A 21,246-nucleotide genomic window follows, 5' to 3' on the forward strand; every position below is an offset into this window, starting at 1 on the left:
TTCTTATTTTAAGTACAGCATCAGACCAATAAGGGTGAGGGGTGGGAGGTGCATGCAATGGAACAGCATAGAAATGCAGGATGAAAACAGTAAGTGAGCTTTCAAAATATACCCAAGAGGCTGTGTGTATGCTGAAGTTCACCACTGTATTACTACAGTCAGAAAAAAAACCTGATTTGGGGCCAAAAGTACATTATTGATATTGAAAAAAACCCTGCATAACTGTATTTCAAGATGATGTGACAATACTGGGGGGAGGGGGGGAGACAAAAATGAAGGTTGTAATACTTCTGTACATTCCCAGTACCCTATAAAAAGCTAAAGACAAATATTAAACTGAAACAGTTCAGGCAACAAAAGTCTTCCTGCAGTTAGAGAATTCCCTACACTGTGTTTCAAGGTATCTCTACTAAGCCAAACTCAAGCTACAAAGACTATTAAATAATATTAATGTTTAGCATGTGCTTAGCGCTGCATGTGTTTAAAGTGCTAAAAAAACCCCTCAAAAAAAAAAAAACCAAACCACAAAAATACAAACCACTCCCAAAAACCCCATACTGAATAAATGGGAGAAGAACTCAGCCTGTCCCCACGCAAAGCAAGGCTATAGCAATATTTATCCTGCAGTGGGAGAAGGGGTCCTGCTTTACAACCACAGTCCCATGTGGTGGGATGAGGCAGGGAGGGTGGCATCAACCACGCCATGGGTGTTGGAGCCACCCTGCCGACAGGGGAGAATGGACCAGTTTAATAGGAAAGCAGCACTCCAGGTACGCTGTGCTGCATTTTGGAAGAGGGGCAGTACACAGAGCGTGAATCACTGTTGTCAGCATCAAAGCTGGGATCTCAATTAGCCCATAACCTGCACCAGCTGCTTGATGCACTGATAGCCTTTGCTTCTTCACACGCCCAGGCCACCCAGGTCAAGGTTTAACTCCCATGTAAAACTGTTATTAGTAACACCAAACAGCTACACATTAAGGGTGAGAATGAATGTGAAAAACCGCATCATTTTAAACACCTCTCCCCTCTCCTCCAAAAAAACACCCCCTCATTCTATTTAATGGCAAAAAGAAACTGTATGACTGGATCCCAAGTGGTGAGCAGGATATGAGAAGGAAGGAAAGTCCAATTTTTTTCTCTACCGGTATGTAAAATCAGGAAAGGCTTTGGCAGCAGCTGGATAGATAAAAGTAGACCGTTCGTAAAGGAACGGGGTGGACTTTTTACATTTAATTTCTTTCTGAACTTAAAATACACCTCAGAGATATTATGGAAAACACTTTCAAGTTATTAAAAAAAAAAAAGTCATTGGGGACATGAAGGCCTCATTGTTTTCTCCCAACTTTATATGTCAACACATACACATGCATAAAATCCTTACCTCCCTTCTGAGACATTAAATCCACACAATGTTTCTTGGAGAGGGTAAAAAGAAAATGTAGGTCAAGATGTTGAGATAGGGATTGCTTCTGAAAGATGAAAGCATAAGAGGACTAAGCTTTCATTCCTTATGTTTCTTTGAGATTTCAAACAGAATGTTATTTGATAATGGTTCCTTTCAGAAAATTGGAATTTAATATAGCTAATTATAAGTTAGAGAATTAATGTACAGTCAGTACTCCAACTGAGCTGGTATACCATGCTGATGCTTTTTACCAGCATGCCCCCAGTGCTTATTATAGATCTTTTCTCCAAATACTAAGGCCAATCTGCTCTCACATTAGGCTGGATGGCCCAGGAGTTTCTGGGAGGAGGGTGGGGGGGAAAGGAAAAAAAAAAAAAGAAAGGAAAAAAAAGAAATCTATGATCTCCACGACTGTAACATTTCTCCTGCAGCAAGCAGCCTGGAGTTGTCCTCACCACACGGCACAAGAACAGACCCTCCCACTTCAAAGGGAGCACAGAAAATAAGAGGACAAAGACAGAATGAAAAACACAAGTAGCTGGAAAGGAAAAGTACACAAAGAAACAGGAAGCCACATTTTCCTCCTTCCAATTAAAAGAGAGGAAAAAGGACGACAACAGACCATGAGGAGTGTAGGCAAACAGAAAGAGAGGGAGTGCTCCTAATTCTCTGGTATTAACATGGAAGAATCTGAGAATTATTCGTCCCATGAGCACTCCTAAGCTAAAAATCCTGACCTACATTTCACAGAGAGCAAGCAGCATAAATAGGAATATCCCTCACAACAGGCACCAGCAGCAGACACATCTGTATTTGGACCAGGAGGAGTTTCTCTGCAATTCGGAAAGAAGCCATGCATAAGTGTTTCAGGGACATAAGCAGGTTTGAGATGCTCTGTTTCTAGAGATGTCTCAAAATGTGTTCAGCAACATCTGCTGCACATCACTGGTTAGTAGGTAAAGTAACCCTGTAGCTTGCGTAGTCTTAAAACATAGTGAATTTTCAGGGGGAAAACGTGCATCACGGGAAGCTCTGCAACCCATGAGGTTCCAGCAGCTTTCCCTTTGTTTTTCATTGTAGTTTCCGACTAAATACTAAGCCATCATACCCCTAAGCTTTCCAATGGATGTGCGAGCTCCTGCAATGAAATCCTGTCACTGACCAAGGCATGAGCATTGTGTTAAGGTCTCAATCAGAAGGGCCACACCCAGTTTCTTCCTCAAAACAGCACCTGTTTAGTTGAGCTATTAGCTTCTGGGGGCAAAAAGGGGCACTTTTTTATATAATCAGTAGAAGTTTCTTACACGTTAGCAGTTAATTCCTCTGAAGTCATATTTTCATTTGACACGTTCCCACCTGGGTTAGAGCAGGACTCTCCCTATGAAAGTAGTTGTTGCCTTCCAAAAATATTATTCTGCTCCCAACAGGCCACATCGGGACAAAACCTGCCCCCTACAAAGGCCACCTCCCTGCCTCTTCATACTGGAAGAATTCCCCAAATCCTTCTGCTGAACTTGGCACTACCACCTGCTCCCAAACCTTGGGGCTGAGGAGTACTCGCCTTTCCTTAACTTCTTCCTTCAAGCTGCTGGATACCATTCATTTTTAGAGAAACAAATCAAAAGCTTAGTGAGGTCCTTTTCCTACCATGCTAAGTGCTTTAAGGAACTGAAGTCTTCTCGTTACAAGACGACACCAAAACAGTACTTTTCCATTGCCTTCAACCTGAGTAAAGGGAAACAGAACCAACATGGAAAATGCCACCTCCTTCAGTCTACTCTCTGGTTCCTGTTGCCTGAAGGACCACCTGGTTAACCAAGGTCAGGAGAGAAAGCAGTCACTGGACAAAAGCCAAAAGCTATTTTCCTAAAACCTTGGTAAAATTTCTGAGTACTTCATCTATACTGGCAGAATTTCTCCTGGAAGTAGGAAAGCACAAACTGACGTAGTCTGTCTTTCTCAGCAGTGTCTGTTCCTTTCTAAGTTTTCCTGCGACTATGCCCACTGAGTCCAAGATGATTTGAGAAGCTTTAAATAGAAATTTACTTAGCAGTTATAATGTTGATCCAGCCAGATGGTAATCCAGCATCATCTCGACATCCAACTACACCAGGGAAACTGAGGGACTGCAAAACCATCTCCCCCATAAACCCCAATATTCAAGTTCACAGACAGTATCTTAAACTCCATTTTCCAATCAGTCAACTATTCCAAAAAAAAAAAAAAGTCTGCTTTCCAGGCTGTTAATGGCAGACGCCTAGATCCATAACAGAAAGAAAGGTGGTTTTCTGTACTAAGCAATGCCTTAACTAACGGCACATTTATTCTACTTTACGAGCAAAGTATTTGTATATAACCCTGTGTTACGTTCTGGATGTTAATCAACCTTCAAGACTTTGCATGCCAGTTTTATTGGAGCGCCTCCATTGCTGGCACAAAGGGGACTTTGTATCAAACAGTCTTCCTCCAGCCTAGGTGAGATCAACATCAGCCCATGGCTCAAAAACCTCTCTTTCACTAAGAACTTTTACTCCTCAATTCTGGTCTCTTGTTAATGAGACTTTAAATATTCAAGGACACCGCCATACCGCGTGAAGGTAATCTATGAAAGAGTGCCTTTAAATCTACAATTGCAAATGGGCTGTGTTTATCTACTTAGCTAAGACAGCCTTGTCCGTTTTAATTAGAGAAGGTCATTTTCAGGCAAACGTAAACTGGCATATGAAGTTCATCCCTGCAGGACAATGACATGAGGTAAAGCTGCTGGGACAGGTTTCCATTGAAATAAAACTTGACAAGTAGTCCCTAACCACAGACCTTGCTGCTGCACAAAAGGCCATCTTCAATTGATTTTGGGGAGCAGGGGGAGAAAAGTAGCAACAACTTTGTTTCAAGAAGATTTGGGATTCAAGTCACATTCTGGTAACTTCTATGCCTTATTCATGGCTTCCACCTGGAGGTAATCACTGCTGACCTCCCAAGATGTAAAGAGGCAGAACAACTACTGTAGAAAGCACTAGATTTTATTATCTTGGCAAAACAGTAAAGTTATTTGCTTATTGCCCTGTCAAGTCAATTGTCACGTTAAAGAGAAGAGTTGCAACTTTTCTCCTTGGAAAAGAAACAGCATGTTCCTGTACAGACACACCACAGGAATCAACAAGAGGGAGGGGGAATTGAGCCCTCCATGCAGACTGCAGAACAGGAATACGCGTCTCCCTAACACCAGCCCACTCCCATATGACACCTCAGTTTTGAGACTCCGCGCAACCCTATTGCTTCCTTCCCGCATACAGGGCCAGAGAACAAGAGAGCGCTTGAGGCTCTGAAATGAGATTCCAGCATCACAGCAAGGGAACAGGGGTCAGGAAAAAACAGAAGGGGATGAAATTCCTCTTCAGGTCTCTCCATCCAATACACCTGCACCTATACACTTCAGTACAACCCAGATGCCTTTTCTCAATGTCCTGTATGACAGGACATGCTTCTACCATTGCTCTAGCACCCTCTTGCTAACATTGTGACAGCATTTACACCCTGAAGTGGAAAGAAAATTCCCATGTTGTGAAGAAAGGGAAAAACTGTACTCCCCCTGTGCCATTTTCATCACCTTTAAGCTTTTTTCAATCTCTCCACATACACAGCAGGCATGACATGAAAACACTGGGGTGCCTTGCAGCCACAGTAAACAGAGCATCTTTAAAAACAGTTGGCCACGAAATGCTTTCACTTTTTACAGCACCAGAGGAGACAACCACTGTCTGAGGGAGGTGTTTTAGGGAGAACCTGCTTTTGAGGCAACCTGGCTGAAAAAGTGTGTCAAGGTGTGATTTACCTCCAACACGTCTGTTAACACACACGCACACAAAGACTAGGAATAGGCTGAACTGATATATTTTTAAGGTTGACCGCTACTGAAGCGGGAGTGAGGGATGAGCAAAGGCGGAGAAAAATGCAATTAAATGCTGGTGTGGTCTTTGGGCATTACTCTGAACAGCTGGCTGAGGCAAAATCTTTTGCAGGAAAAGTGGCTTATCTCCTGGCTTCCCAAATTGCACCAGAGGTCAGCTGAAGAGGTTTCAGGAGTTTGCCAGCTCTGTCCCTCTGTGGGATCCTTGGCAGATTGCTCTAGCTGGGCTCCTTCCAGCTCTTCCCTTTTCCATTTCAGCGTATAGCTTGAATAAAGAAAACAAGATGAAGGCTTTCAGAGATAACACAGTCTTTCACAAACATATGCAGAACAAAGCACAGGAAATTCTGAGCAAAGTAAAAAATGAATGTTGTCTGTTCGAGGCTTATCTGGAATGAGTTAGCCTCTTAGTGGACAGATATGAAACATCACACGGTCCTGACTGCAATTGCAATGCTCACAAGAGTCTTGTGAGGGGAGGAAACAGGATGGATAAAGGTGGAAATTCAGCAGCCTTTAGCTCTTGGAGCTGGAAACTCCTTCAGATGTACCAAAAACAACACTTGCGAGTCAAGCTTGTCACTGTCATCCCCTGTCGCCCTAAGCACAAGGCTTCTACACCTACACCTTTGACTGGACACCCCCTTCACAGAATTAAATTCATTTAAATTGGGAAATAAAGAACATCAAAGGCAGGTTACTGAAAACGTGTATTCATCTAATTCTGAATACAACATCACGTTAACTGCATGTAATAAATCTGTGCTAGTCAGACACACAAAAAAGATTTAAAAATGCATGCACATTTAATTACAAAGTAGAGCAATCTGCTATGACTTAACAGTATATGTGCTAAGCTATATTTACTTTCCGGAAAACATTCACCCACAAGCGCTGGGAAGTATCTGCTATGTGATGAACCTCTCATCATCATCACTTATCGAAAGACAGCAGTTATTTCAGAACAGTTTGTTGGGGATTTTAAATCAGAAAGATCCCACCGAAACCAAACCCAAACGTGGAGTCATGAGTTCAGAGAGCAGACCAATCTCACAAGCTGTTACAAGCCGTGAAATGAACGTGACTAATTCCTGAAGAGTTTCATTGCTCAAAAAGGTGACTGATTTTCTTGCTTTTCACAGCAGAAATTCTACGTTCAAACGTGGGTTGATGACACCTAAAAATAACATGATACCAATCTAGTGATGTTTTCAGTTTGCTCCACGTCACTACAAGGATCCCCAAATCCATTTTGACTGGCAACCAGTACACTTCACAAGTCAAAGCCTGGGAGCACAGGTAACGGAGAGTATTTGAGGTGAAGAGTAAGGTGCATTGGCACCTGTGTCAGGCAACTTGCAGAAGTGACTACTGTGCCCATCAGCAGTTACAGCCATCTGTCACTAATCTCTAGTTTTTCTTCTAAAACCACCTAACTGCCAGGGTTGACACGGTAAGGTTTACAGCACACATGACATCTGCTTTGATTAAACACAGCCTAATGGCCTTAAGAACATCCTGCTGGACTAAATAGTTCTCAAACGCTTTCCAGTCTTTCAAACAGCAAGCCATTTCTAAAATGCACCCCTACGTCAAGGAAAAACTGCTGTGGAGGTTGTAAGACACAGGACAGGCCCTTGAAGACTGAAAATGTGTTCTAATACTCTGAAAGTGCTCCACAAAATGTAGTCTTGCACTAATAGCTCAAAGCCATAGTGTAAAAATAATTAGTGAAAGCCTTATTCAAAGCTAAGCACAGACACAGTTTCAAAAAAGGCATTTCCCTAGGACTTACTACAGTAATCTGTATAACACGGTCTCTGTGTATGACTGAAACTTCTCTCTGCTTTTCCTTCTGACACTGATTTTATTTCCTGTTGCATTCCTATTTTCTTAATAAAATAGCATGTGCTATTTCAATGACTGACTTTTTCTTTCCCTGCTGCTTTTCTGGTATAATTTATCCCTTATTGTCTGTCCTTCAAATTAAAAACACTAGCTATTTAATGCACAGTTTCCTTCTGCCAATCATGGGCAACGTGGGAGCAACAGGAAGAGTGAAATTTAAAACCTCTTTACAACAGCGGCTATGTATCCCAACCTGCAGACCTCGGGTCTCCGCTACAACATTTTAATAAACATTAAAATAATAATAATAATGATAAGCATTGGGCATCAGAGAGACAGAAAGAGGTAAAGTACCTTTCGCCCCCCTCCCATGCTTTCTGAGAACTACTGCTCTTAAACAGAGAAGCACTCTGCTCATGTTTTCTGCTGGATTGCTGCCTTCATCTCCACTTTGGATCTGCACTTTGTGCACATTTTCCATCCTTTTCAACAACGTGATCCACCAGACAAATCATGCTGTGGAACTCCATCATTTATACCACCTTTAACAGCTGTTTAATTTTTGTTTTGATTACCTCCTCTTAACACAGCTCAACAGCAGGAGAAAATGATCAGAACCACCAGTTCTCATCTCAGCAGATCACCGGCATGAACTTCATCCACCCTGACCTGTCAGTTCGAAGGACAAGGCTCTAAGCAGATCCCTCTGTTTTTTAACATCCCAATAAAAATCTAGTTATTAAAAAAAATACTAACAAATTTAAACTTCTTTACCTGCCAACCAAAGAAATGGTTGTTAGATGCACCACTTTAGATTCTCAATATTACAGTCAAACAAGCAGCTTTGCGTAAGTTATGTCTTACTCTCATTTCTAAAATAAGCAAACTAGAGTTGACAAAAGGTACAATTTTTGACAGAGCTGGCAATCCTATGAGGTAAAATCACCACCACCCTTTTGGCTGTATGTACCAGCCAAAAAGATGCCAGGGTGCAAACTTAGGCTGGCTGGGAATTTTATGGCTGTCAAAGACAGAATGAAGCAGTTTGCTTGTCCGCACTCAAGGGTGCTCTCCGGACTGCTGATACAAACAATAAATCCAAGGCAAAGTCAAGGAAAACAAAGTTGTTGTCCCCTGTTGGGTTTAAGGCAAAGTTTTGTTTCATGGACAGTCTATGCAATGAATTTCACCACTGTATCAGTGGTGTGGCTTTTTTGCCTTTTTTTTTTTTTTTTTTTTTTTAAGAAATACATGCATCTAACATCTACACTTGTGAAGTCCGTGTCAACGAATTCTTAAGCTGCATCTTTTTTTGCTCCTATTTCTGGCAACTGTCGTCCCTTCTAGCATCTGAGGCTGTGGTTAGACGAGACAACTGCACCAATCCTAAGGCTGTGGTTAGACAAAATGACCATGCCAAACAAGCAGCTTGCTACTATCAAAAGGGATGAGTCTGGTTTCCTCCTTCTTCAGCTTTCAGTCAAGGTTTTCTGTCCCCTCATTTTCAGCAAATGAGCACTCAGTGCTCATCCAGCCTCTTGATGAACCCGTATAGTTAATTAAACCAGAAGAAAATTATTTCTTTTTTTAAATCCTTTTTCTGGGCTAGTGTTCTGCCACTTGAGTCCGCTGAACCAGCTGTACTGCATGGGCAGACAAATGGCAGAGCCTGCACAAGACAGGAGGTGAAAAGAGAGGGACCAGACCCATCAGCTGCCGCTGAACTCTTTCCACCTTTCCTCGCTGTTATTTATTTTAGACCTACAATAACTCTGTCTCCTACAGATCATGCACGCGCCTCTGCAGATTATTCATTGCCGTTTTCATTTTCCATTACCTACGATTAGCAATATGCAGGGAGGAAAAATTATTTTTAGAATTACTTTGACTAGAAATGCACTCAGGGGCAATAGCAACTCTTTTTAGATGGCCATGAAATGAAGTTTTAAGAAAATTAATTACACAATTCCACTGTTTCTCTGGTTAAAAAGACATCCACCTCTGTTATCTTTGAGAAAAAAAAGGATGACGGGTGTCCTGCAAGAGAAAATTTTCTGGCAGTCTCGCCAAACACTGAAATCGTGTTAAGACAGGAGCACAATTTGGACATAATCGAATTGGGTAGAGATCACCGAGGGCGCAATTTGGCCTGCAGATTTTTTGTAAGTGGTGATGATGGAAAAGGCAAAAAGAGCCTCTGTCAGCTGATGAACAAGCAAGTCCCTGGCAGGCTTGAAAATGAATTCTGTTCTAAAAAACAAAGAAAGGAAAAGAGATTTGGAAATTTTCAATGGAGCCCAACCCCAACATCCTGTTATTTATTTGTTAATCTTTAAATTCACTTGACGGCAAGCACCAAAGTGAAAGTGATGTTGACTGCCATGACAAATCTGCTCAAATGCTTATTTTCTGAACCTTTTAGTTGAAAACATCTATATTTAATCACAGTTTAAAACTAGCCAAAAAAGCTGTTTACTCTGAATGTAAAGGGGAAATATTGCAAAGTTGAAAGAGGTATTTCTGTTTCTGTAAATGCATTTTAAAAATCCACTTACACAGACAAGGGTCCTTGGCACACTTACAATCTTCTACTAAAGCTTAGGAGACAGACAGACATTACCCACTGTCAACAAACGCAATTTCACATCACTGATGGAGTGAAAAGCTCCCTAGACAAACGTTAGCATAAAACCTTCTTCCAGTATTTAATTGCAGTCTTCAGAAATAAAAGAGATGAAGTTACCAGTATATTTCAACCATCACAGTGAATGAAGAGGGCTACTTTCTTGTGCAAAATTAAAGGCAGGGTGGTGGTCCAGCCTACGTATCTACACCAGGGAGGAAAGAGGTGTGCGCTGCTCTGGGCACACAGGGGCACAGCTGAGACAGCAGCAGTTCCCTGAGGGCTGCTTTGTTTTCATCTGTGCAACCGGGAAGAGAAGAGACATGGCCTCAGCCCAGAGAAGACATGGTTGCCCTGCTGGCAGCTGCTGCCACCTCCACATAGTTGGCTTTTGGCAAATAATGCACGGCACAGAGTGGAAGCACCCAGCTCAGCTGTGTGTAGGCATTTCTACCATGTCTGTCGCAATTTTTACGTCACACCTGGGGTACTATTTACACAGCCAGGGAAAACAGGTTTCACCAACAAGCTGGAGTTGGATGAACCCAGCCCCACGCCACCCTACCACTGGGCACCTTTGTTTCAACATGGCCCGCTGGGGAATGTCAACAGAAACCTTCAAACAGCAAGCAAGAAACACTTGAAAATCCATGCAGCAATGACAAAAATAGCTATTTCCAGATGGCACTGCTGCCTGCCCCAGCCAGCCTGGCCAGCCAGCGCAGCAGCTGAGGGACGGGCAGACCCAGGCGTTGGAGCAGGCTGCTGCTGCTGGGTCTGGCACTGTGGTCCCACCATGGGCTGCCTCAGAGGAAAAAAAAAAGCAAGCCTCCAACAAAAGTCACATTAGCTTGTGTGTGGGAACAGCTGAGGGCTGGAGCAGACCAGCACAAGGGAGGAAGGGGTACCACAGCTGACTCTGGGCCAACCACCACCTCCATCAAAGTGCTGACTTTGTTCCTTCTCTGTTTAAAGAACACACATAAAGTGAATAAATGGCTTTAACACCCCTAAATGTAAGGTGAAGTCTCTTAGAATAGAAAAATAATGTATTTTTACTCATCTCTATTTACTAAACGAGCAAGACTTCCAACTTCTGCCTTGAACCAAAGCATTCCCTCCCAGACATTTGATTTCCCAACTAGATCATGCTTGCCACAAGCTTAATCTAGTTGGCATGTTTGGAAACTGTCATGACACCTTTCTAGGACAAAGTATAACTGGTGAAAACGCACGATCTGCTTGAGTAATTCTAACATCTGGTTTGTCATCTCTGTGGATTAACTAACCACCTTAAACAAAAAAGCAACCTTTGGCACTTTTTCCATTTATGAAACGCTAGCACTTCTGTATCACTAATTTCTTCTTAATCGCAAGTTTTGAAAAATAGAATTTGAAAACTTGTGTCATAAAAATTTGCTTTATGTTATACTCTTTTGAGGGTACTGGATTTATTCTCATAAACAGAACTCAAGCAATAATTACATCTTTCATTGCCTTTTTTACAGCCTTATCTCACATTCTAAGCTACACAAGAGGAAAACGATTTCCCGAGGGAATTATTTTTCCTTTTAGATGAGGATCTCTGAAAATTGGTATCACTATTCCAAACACCAATCCCTATTCTTAAAATCCTAACACAAATGACAGGCAGCAGTAATCAAAATCACTAAAGAGGTCCCTCTGGGTTTTCCAGCCCATGACCTTGTTTCCATAATCAGAGTTCCAGTATCCCATTTAGGGCTGCAGAGGGTTTCTTGACAACCTGTAGAAGCACCTCCTTCAGCTTTTATATTCCCACATGCTAGAGAGGAACATGTAGCAAACAAAGGCATACTGTAGGGTGTCATTCTGTACTCTGCAAATATCTAGAGTCAACATAAACACACATGCAATATATCCACCCATACAACAGCCATAATACACCCGCTCGCCTTTCTCTGAAATCCTTCTAGTTGGCGGGTGGGGGAGGAAATAAAAGTAAAGAAAGCAGAAAAACATTCAGGATAAAAAAATAACTGGCAGCACAAACATGCAAGCAAAAATTATCAGGTGAAAAGGAGATATAAAGGCAGGAGCAAGGAGATTTGCAAATACACCACCACCCCCAAACAAAACCCCGCTACTTTAATCAGAACCTCCTAAGGAACAGGGTTTCACAGCCACAAACTGAAAATGGCAGGACTGTTGTCAGGATAACAGATATCTTTAATAGTGACGCGGAGACAGCCTAGGTATTATAATACATATAATCTCCAAAAGTAACTTGAGTTTTTATTTATTTAAATTTTATTTTACTTGTATTCAGGAGAGGCATGGAAGTTAATTGTCTCTGTGCCACCAGCAGCCCATCTTAGAGGCTGCAGAAACTTTAGCACAGAAAAGACTCCTGTTACTGGGTTCATCTCTCACATTTAAAATGAACTTGCTTTTCGCACTGTCAATCAAGGAGGCACCGTTATTCCAGCTACCAAATCATACATGATACTACTGTACTCACCAGCTGAAATATCACTGACAATATTTTCATACAAGTTTAGTTGTAGCTTTGCAAATGCTGGCAAAGCAACTTTTGTAGCATGTTTATGCAATTTCAGCCATTTCAAATCCATAAAAACTTCTTAAAGAAGTTGGAAGGGGATGGTACGTCTTTTACCTTCCTCTATTGCCAAAAGTAAGTACTTTATATTGAAACAAATTACATGTTGTAAGTCTATAAATAAATAAATTTAAGGGATGACAGTTATAAAACCAGAACAAAGAAACTCTCTCTGCACTACACATGGTGGCACTAAAATCAAATCTTGCTACCTAATTGTTCGCGATCCCCTGAGCTCTCAGTGGTACGTGAGACCAATCCACGCTTCCACATTGAGCAGGGAGCTCAGAGAGCTTGAACCCTGCTCAGACCTCTCCTTCCCACTTGTGGAAATGGTTACATTTGCCAGGTACTGTAAGGTGACCTATTCGATTTTCAACAGCTGAAGGAGCAATATCACTAGGGACAGTGACAGGGCTGTGCAGTGCAAACCCTACACTTTCCTTTACATTTGCACGGCAAAGCATCCTAACCAGAATTCAAGCCAGGGGAGTCCAACTTTACAGAGGCACTGAACACATTTAACTTCAAATTATTTCAGCTAGATTCCTCCCGCCCTCCTCCCCGAGAGATATGGGTGCTGAATATTAAAAAGAGATCGCTCACATAAAACTGTATTTAACTGCATGCTATGTTTTGGAGTAACAAGCGAGAAACACTGTTTGTGGCTGGCATGTTGGAACAAAAGGACACATGCAGGGAAATATTTTTTACTCCAACAGTATGAAATCATGGATCTAAGGCTCACCCTTAAAATATTACATCTCCCTAAATTCAGAATAGCTTGGTAATTTCTTAGGATGACCTGCTTTTTCCTCAGTCCACAGAGACCTGTGGATTTGAAAATACTTGGCTACTTTTTTTTTTTTTTTTAAAGATTTATGAACAAATTGTATGTTTAAATAGATTTTCTTAATGTCACCACACAATATCAATCCTGCTTCCTTTTGCAAATCTTTTCTCTCTGTATAGTGAAACATTCTTCCAAATATCAGTGTATTAAAAAGCTTTTGGATGGTGATGTTGAAATACAGCAGCGCTGAGACAGGACGTTTAAAGAATCACTTAGCAAACAGTAAGAGTAACACTGAGTATCATTCTGGCTCAAAAAAACCCCAAACAAACCCAAAACCACCAACCCCCCAAAGAACTGATCACCTGCTTCTGTGAAAAAGTTCAGAATGCTCAGTTCTCAATGCGAGAGGCAAGCTCTGAAGACGCGAGCCATGCCGCTGCCAGAGGAAGCCAGTGGCGTATTCGGCGTCTGGTACCTGCATCAACACAGCATTCCCAGCCAACTCACTTTTCATCTAAGCTGCCTTTGGAGAAACTAGACACCATAAAAACCTCAGTCATTCTGTAACCTGGCACACCATCAAAGCCTCCTAACACACAATTACTGTGCTTCACGCCTTTAGACTTTTTTCCTTTGACTAAACAAAACCCCCACAATGGAATAAGAAACTTTCCAAGAGAAATTGTGTTTGACAGAAGATCAATGATGCAGAGGTGTTAGAGGGAAAAAAGCCAGCGCTGTTTTGTGTACACCTCCAAGCTTATTAATGGCTTGCTGCTAAAGCTAGATGCCCCTTCCCATCAGATCAGTATTTGGTATTATTACTGAACTCTGAAGTCTGAGGTCTTCTTTAATCACATTAAGGAGTTTGCAATTGCTTATGCAATACAGTAACTTTATCACGCTGCCTGTAGTTATCCAGCCATTCCCCTAGGTTTTTGCCTTGTCGGCAATAACACTCGGTGAAAATGCAGTGAAATTTGACTCACCATGTCAAAAACACAAGCTACATATAAATATGAATAACCTACCAAGTAAGCACCCAGCTGCTGCTTTAATGCATTAGCACATGTATAGTTATGCACATGTCTAAAAGGAGCTGCCATAAACCTCCATAAAGAAACAAATAAGCTCTTGTGAGTGAAGAGAAAACCGTAAGCCTGCCCAGAAATCTGAATCCTGCTAGTCATCACTTTCAAGGCTCAAGCCAGCATGACAAAGCCTTTTCAAGAAAGGGTCCTGTGTCAGGGAGTGAATCTGAAAGAGACACACTTTATATGCACCTCTCAGGACACCATGGCTTTCTTTAAGCAAGCTGTAAGGGAAGGGGGAGCAAGAGACAATAATTGGCCAAAGGATTAAAAAAATAAAATTAAACTCCTTTCAAGCTCCCGTTACTTAGGCTTGTCTGCATATCCTTTTAAAACCTTTAAACAACTGCTCTGTGAACTGCTCAACTAGGGGAGTCCAGTGTCTCAGCATTTGTGTCCTCTTAGTCCTTTAAATCTTTTTATGTAAGTCCTATGCTACTTCACCTTTGGACAACAGACAGCGTGGACTGAGATCACTCCAGAGATGCAGATGCTGGTTAGCCAGTTTCTTGCATCTAAATGACATAGAATAGGTAAATTCTGTGCGACTGTCCTTCCTCAAGGCAACTGAAGCCAATCACCTTTAAATGGATACCTTCTCGGTCAACGTACTTGGCACATCAGGGAGCAGACTGACCAGAGAAGCCTCCTTCTCTACCAAACAGCAGCCTGTCCCTGTCCTGCTGTCCAACACCTACCCTCCACCCAGATCCCCATCTCAATCGGTTCACCAGAAATCAAAACATATGGATTGTTCACACCGGGCAGTTTAAGCACTTCAGAAACAAGTTGTTCTGTGCAGATCAAAAGGGCACAGTGCATGCCAGATGGTGCACCGGTCTCCTTCCTCACTACGGCAGAAGAACTGCATTGAAAAGGACCGAGTCCTTCCAGCGGTGCTGCAGAGGCAGCTCACCATTTACTGCCTTGAGGCTCCCACTAATGCCATCACCGTGCTGCCGCTTCTGTGCGTTCTTGAACTCCTTCAGAGATAAATAAAGGACCTTCCGCACCACCCTCTCCTCTGACCAGGGAATCCCATCGCTGTCATCCTAAAGGAGACAGAAACAAAAAGGAGACGTTAGTTGCACGCATCTGAAACCAAACCAAAACAAACAAAACCCAAAAGCCTAGGGCTACACAGATTATTTGTAATTAAAAAAAGACAGAAGCTGAAGAAAAATATTGTGTAACAAAATGCAATCTAAACTTGACCAGCTATAACAGAGAACAGAAACATAACTATTATCATCAAATCAGAGCATTAGTTCCTCTAATCCTTTACCTTGCAAACAGCAGTAGCCATGTACCAGGTGTTAGACAGGAGATGAAACTTATTTGTTAAAATCATCATAATGAATGCCTTATGGAGAAATTTATCACAGCCAGGAAGTGCCCTCCAGATAATTAAGAGGAGAGGGGGTTGAAAAAACAACCACCACCACTAAATCGAATGCTGCAGAAATTTAAGAGGTAAGTTTTGTGAACCGGCTCCTCTTGTTACCATTTTGGCCTTGGTTTGTGCCTCTTGACTCAGGATTCTTTTTCCTCTGGTTTAGTGATTTGCATTTATTGCAGTGTTACAGTGAAGTTGTACATTGGTAACAATGCAGTTACTCTGAATTTATCTCAGCATAAAACAAAGTGGAATTTGGCCCAAGAGGCATATGTTTTCTACTTTATTTTTAGGAGACAAATACTATATTGTCAAAAGGAATACTAGTGTATGTCATATTTAGTACTTGCTTTAGTTAAAAGATTAATTCCCTGGAAAAGTATTTCCCTAAAGCCTTTAGCATTCAAATAATTTAAGTCAGCAAATTGATATAAAGACATAAGTGAGATCAGGTAAGTCATTATATTTTTATAATCCCTATAATTGTCTCGGGGTCTTTAAAAATCACTATTTGAGCATTCTTGCCCTTGAATTCCTCATGGGCTACATGGCTGCCAAGCAAAACGATTAACGTTTCTAGGCAGGCCTTATTCAAGTAAGTGTACCACAGCACACTGCCATGCTCCACTGGAAACCCCAAAAAGCCCCATCAGCGATCCACGCCAGAAGGCAGGAGAGTTCATAACATCTCCTGTGTCAACGAAGTGGCCAACACCATCAACTTAAAAAAAAAAAAAAAAGAAAAAGAAAAAGGCATAGTTTAGGGTGACCATTGATAGTGTTTTCTTTGCCCCTCTAGTGAGATACTGGCATTCACCTGCTAAATTATGATCAAAAAAGAAAAAAAAATTATGACAAATTATTAGCACAGGGGAAGAGAGGCAACACAATTAGCGCAGTGAAAGCAAAACAGCCAGCATTTTGGCAGTGGGATGCGTGTTTCGGTCAAGGGACAAGCTACTATACTTTGAACAAGGCTGAGCTATGCCCAGGGAGCTTTAGAGCACAGGCAGCTCTAGGCCAAGAAAACAAACTTTGTAACCCAACACCCAGAGCAACAAAAAAAAAAAAAAAAAACAAAAAACCCAACTCTCCAGGCAAGCATTTTAAAAGGACTAGTACATACAGCTATTTTGTCAACAGAGCTTTACACAAACATCTCCGGCTTACCATTTTGCTGCCAACACAATTTCAGCCCTAACCAGAAGTGACACTAAACACGGGAGGGCTGCAGCCTGCTCTATTTTAACAGAGCTTGTCCAAAGACACCCCAATTTGGTTCCCAGTGACTGGTAGGTACATAGAGAAAACCCAGACAGGAATCCCACCGATGAAGGACCTGGCAAGATGTCACACATTTCTGTCATCACAGAAACTACTTATTAAATTCTCAAGGGACTTGTGCTCAGTTAGGACACGAACATAAGCACCTCCAGCACCCGTCTGTGTTACAGACACAAGCCTGCGGACACCTCGCACCCTTCACCAGCATTTATACAAATTCCTAATATAATGGGCAGCAAATGTGAGGAAGAAGGCAAAGAGCCCTCTGGCCAGGCACACTGCTTCTGACTCTGAAGCCTAGAGTCAGAAGCCCTAACAAGAGGCAACAAAACCATCAGCCTGTATTTTTATATACTTCAAGCCAGGCACACCCAAGACACGTGTAAGGATCAAGCCCAGTGAATATAAGCTGTACTTGAGACGTGCCGCTTTCCTGGCAGCCTGAGGCCTCTCTCCTGTGAAACACCAGGCCTGTCCTGAGGCCACGAACAAACCCCTTCCTCCACCAAACCCTGCAATCCCTGAGGAGCTGAAGTCGCACGAAAACACCCATCGGTTCTTGATCCCACAGGCCCTTTTATTCCTGCTAAAAACGCATTGAAAACATTCAAAAAACTAAGAAATGAATTCCACTTAAACCCACTTTGTCATGACAGCTCACTGCAAGGAGCACAAGGCAGCATTCGCTGTTTCAGTAGCGGCAGGGTGAAACCTGCTGACAGGACTGATCTTTAAATTGGCATATGCTGACCAAGCGGCTGACTGCAGCAGGTAAGTGACCTCTGGCAGGTAAAAACCATGCCCTGGGACATGCCGGTTACAGTCCCTCCTGCAGGAGGGGAGGAGATATCACCACACAGCAGAGGCCTCTGGTCTAGGCCACCCTCCTAAAGTATTTCTGTGAACAGCCTGAAGTCATCTCCTTCCCCCCAGCCATGGTGCTGGACATGTGAAAGGAGAGTGTGTACCCTGACACCTTGTTTTCTGAGGGACAAAGCTGCCGAGCTGTCTTCCTGATGCCAGCTGAAGGCTCCAGCCCTGCTGCAGGAGATGCTCCTGCCTTCCCACCAGCCCCGGGGCTGCGTGGGCCATAGTGCCACCAGTAAAGAGACAGGTGCCAGGAGGCAGGAGCAAAGACTTCCATCAGCAACCCCTGAAGCAATGCAGCAACATTTCACGCCACACTCAATTTGTGGAGCTGTAAAAGTCTGTATTAGCTTCATCCCCCCTCCATAATAGCAGCAGTCTCCACAGAAAGTTGCACAGGGGAGTCTCTCCACACCAGAGCTCCCACCAGCCCAGTCGTGCTGAGGCTGCAGCCACTGTCCTGCCTACACTGCACTGCTGTAGGCTTTCCCCGCACCCATCACTTGGCTTGAAAAAAAAGGACCTCAAGTTCCCCAACACTGTGTTATCCAAGGTCAGGAAATTAAGGGGCTAAGCTGCTGCCAATACCCGCATTCACACGGCTCCATATGCAGGAGCAATAAAAAGGTTTCACAATCGTCGACGGCATCTTCCCCCGAGCCTGCGGCACAAAAGCAGCCGCAAGCCGAAGAGCAGCTGACTTGGAGCCCAGCTGAGCTGCTGCTCCGCCGGCGACGCAGCTCCAGCTCCCGACACGTTTAACCATAATTACATGGGTCAAATCGTCTCTGCCTCGTCACACCAGTGAAGGGAGAGCCACCGTGCGCCCCGCTCCGCACTCGCACTACCAACAACTGGAAGAGTTATCTCACTCTAGCAAAACAACATAAACGCGCACCCAGAACCATTTAGAAATATCCTCAAGTGAAAGCCTTGAGGAATTTAATCTATGTAACTTCTCAAAAACCAAACAAACAAAAACCAAAAAACCTCAAAGGGACTGACTCAGTCGCTGCCTTTAAATATTTCCACAGGGAGTAGAAATTTGATAATAGATGGCTCTTGAGGCTTGCAGAGAGGGGTATAATATCATCCAACAGCTGGAACGTGAATTCAGAAAAATGTAGGACAGAATTAAAGAACAATTTCTGCAACTGTGCAAGTAATTAGCCATTGAAACAACTTATGGGGAACTAATGGATTGTCCATTATTGACTTAGACCCAGAAAAGGACTGAATAACATCTTGAACTGTAGGTTCATCACTGCAAGCCTATAGCCTCACTGCACAGGTCGGCCAAGATGATTTCTGCTTCCCAATCTAACAGTAAAATTAGCTTATAAACTCAGTAAAAAGTAACAGACGCAAACAACCAGGGAAGCCCTGGGGCAGAATTAAGAAACAGAACTGCATCATTTCCTTTAAACTGCTAAAAAAATGAATCATGCCACCTTCTCTGTTATGCCATTTTGGGGAACTACATGTCATACATGTATATCTGAACTTCAGCTACCAGGGCAGCCAAGCAACAGTTCAGCAAGTTCAGTCTGAGGGGACGGAGAAGAGGAGCACAACCTCCATTTACCTTTGCAGTACGTTCCTGCACAGGATGCTACCTCATGGATAGCAGAGCATCTCTCTTCCACGCTACCCGGCTGGCAGCTCGCTCTCAGCTCTACAGTTGTAGAGGTGATGTTTGTAGAAAAGTGCAACAGGCTACTGCCACATGCTGCTAATTTGGGAAGAAATCCATGTATGTGTGGGTTTGCTATGTGCGTATTAAATGTATATGATACATTAAATACACAATACATGTATTAGTATGTGTGCATACAAACTAAAATATATATACATTAATATATGATGCATACTTAAATATATATCTATAAATAACGCACATCAGTATATAACATGCATATATTTGCAATGAAATAAAAATGTCTACCAGCTTAGCATTGTTCACTGTGGTTCAGCTGTGTAGACTGCACAGGCGGCCTGCATGCAGCCTTCCAATTTCTGAAGGTATTCTCAAATCCTCAAAGAACAACAAACACCAAACAGCAAAACAGGCAGACGCGATAGGCAAGCTTCACGCTGACTCCCGGGTAGGTGAAACATCAGCCTGAAGTAGCGGGCACTGCTACATGCTGCCTTTTCTCCACGAGAAGCAGCAGAAGCATACGCATACACATGACTCAAGCTTCTCCGTTCATTCATCACCAGATACGGCATGCTTCAGCCCAGCCTGGCCTTGCCTTAAGCAAACAGGAGTCACAGTTCACGGGGTAAAACAGAGCTGGAACAAGGGAGAATGCATGCAGCACTCCATGCTATTTGTTTTACTTTTATGTAAATACTTTAACAGCAGTGATGGTTTTATTTGAAAAGTCAGGACTTTGTAAGGTACAAAGATACTTATAAGCATGTGTTATGACTCAGCGCGGCTGGCGCGTTTCCAGCTCTCTCTTTGGGTCTTTCCCAAGCACGCATCTCCTGACCCCATTCTTCATGCCAGGTTGCAGAAAGCAAAACAACAAAACACAAACCCCCTCTTTTTTCTTTTTCCAGCACTGCAGCCAATGCTCGGTTAAAATCACTGTGGCACCCAATGCCCTAAATGAATATGCTTTCATGGTTCAACAGCCCCCAGAGAGTCTTTCCCGCAGATGTAAGAAGGTCATTTTGAAGCAATGGGAAAAATAAACCACAAGCTTCTACCCTTTCCTCAAGGATATTTTTGAAGGAGAACTATTTCAAAGGGTGCTTTTTTTCCGTGTTTAGTTAGCAACAAAACAAAAATCTGTCGTTTGCATGAAAAACAGACAACACATTTTCAGAGATCATATAAATTACTTTTCAGCTGAAGGACCAAAATGGAAATGTTTGTTTACTAGATTCAAGACCTGCAACAGATTTTTGCCTTTTGGCTGTATATTATCAATGGAAAACAGTTATACCTGTTTTTCTCTAAAAGCCAGACCTAAGAAAAATTGGTGGAAAACCTAGATATGCCTCCCGAGGCTGAAAGAGATCTTCTGTGCAATCGCAGGCAAATTACTGCCACTATGTACGATTAGCACGCTTATTCATTTACAAAGCCCACTTCCTCGGTATACATACAGCACGGCATGAACCTCATGAGAAAGCGCAAAGTCTTACTACTATATCAACACACGTACTTCCCCCGTTGCATTAGCAGAGGTCTCCGTTGTATCGCAAAGTCCCATCAACGTTCTCACCACTCCGAACGTGCATCCTACTCGCAGAGGAAAACCCCGCCACTGGCCCATCGATGCAAACTCCCTCTCTATAAAACTTGCAGGAGCAAGTGGGCCATTCCACGACCAGACAGCAGGAGCTGTTCTAGGCACAGAAACTCCTAGCAAAAGTTTGAACGTCCAGGGTAATGACTTGAAACCAGACT

At 42.7% G+C, this 21,246-nt stretch overlaps 1 protein-coding gene across 5 annotated transcripts in view; it reads right to left on the reverse strand.

The window, feature by feature from the left end:
- Nucleotides 1-21,246, reverse strand: part of JARID2 (jumonji and AT-rich interaction domain containing 2) — a 225,449-nt gene that overhangs the window by 113,678 nt on the left and 90,525 nt on the right. For all 5 annotated transcript variants that reach the window (XM_054813974.1, XM_054813977.1, XM_054813973.1 and 2 more), the window contains exon 2: nucleotides 15,192-15,327. In XM_054813974.1, coding sequence (XP_054669949.1) covers nucleotides 15,192-15,327 — 136 coding nt within the window. The remainder of the gene's footprint in view (nucleotides 1-15,191; nucleotides 15,328-21,246) is intronic.

Source organism: Grus americana, chromosome 2 (genome assembly GCF_028858705.1).
Source record: "Grus americana isolate bGruAme1 chromosome 2, bGruAme1.mat, whole genome shotgun sequence".
NCBI lineage: Eukaryota > Metazoa > Chordata > Aves > Gruiformes > Gruidae > Grus > Grus americana.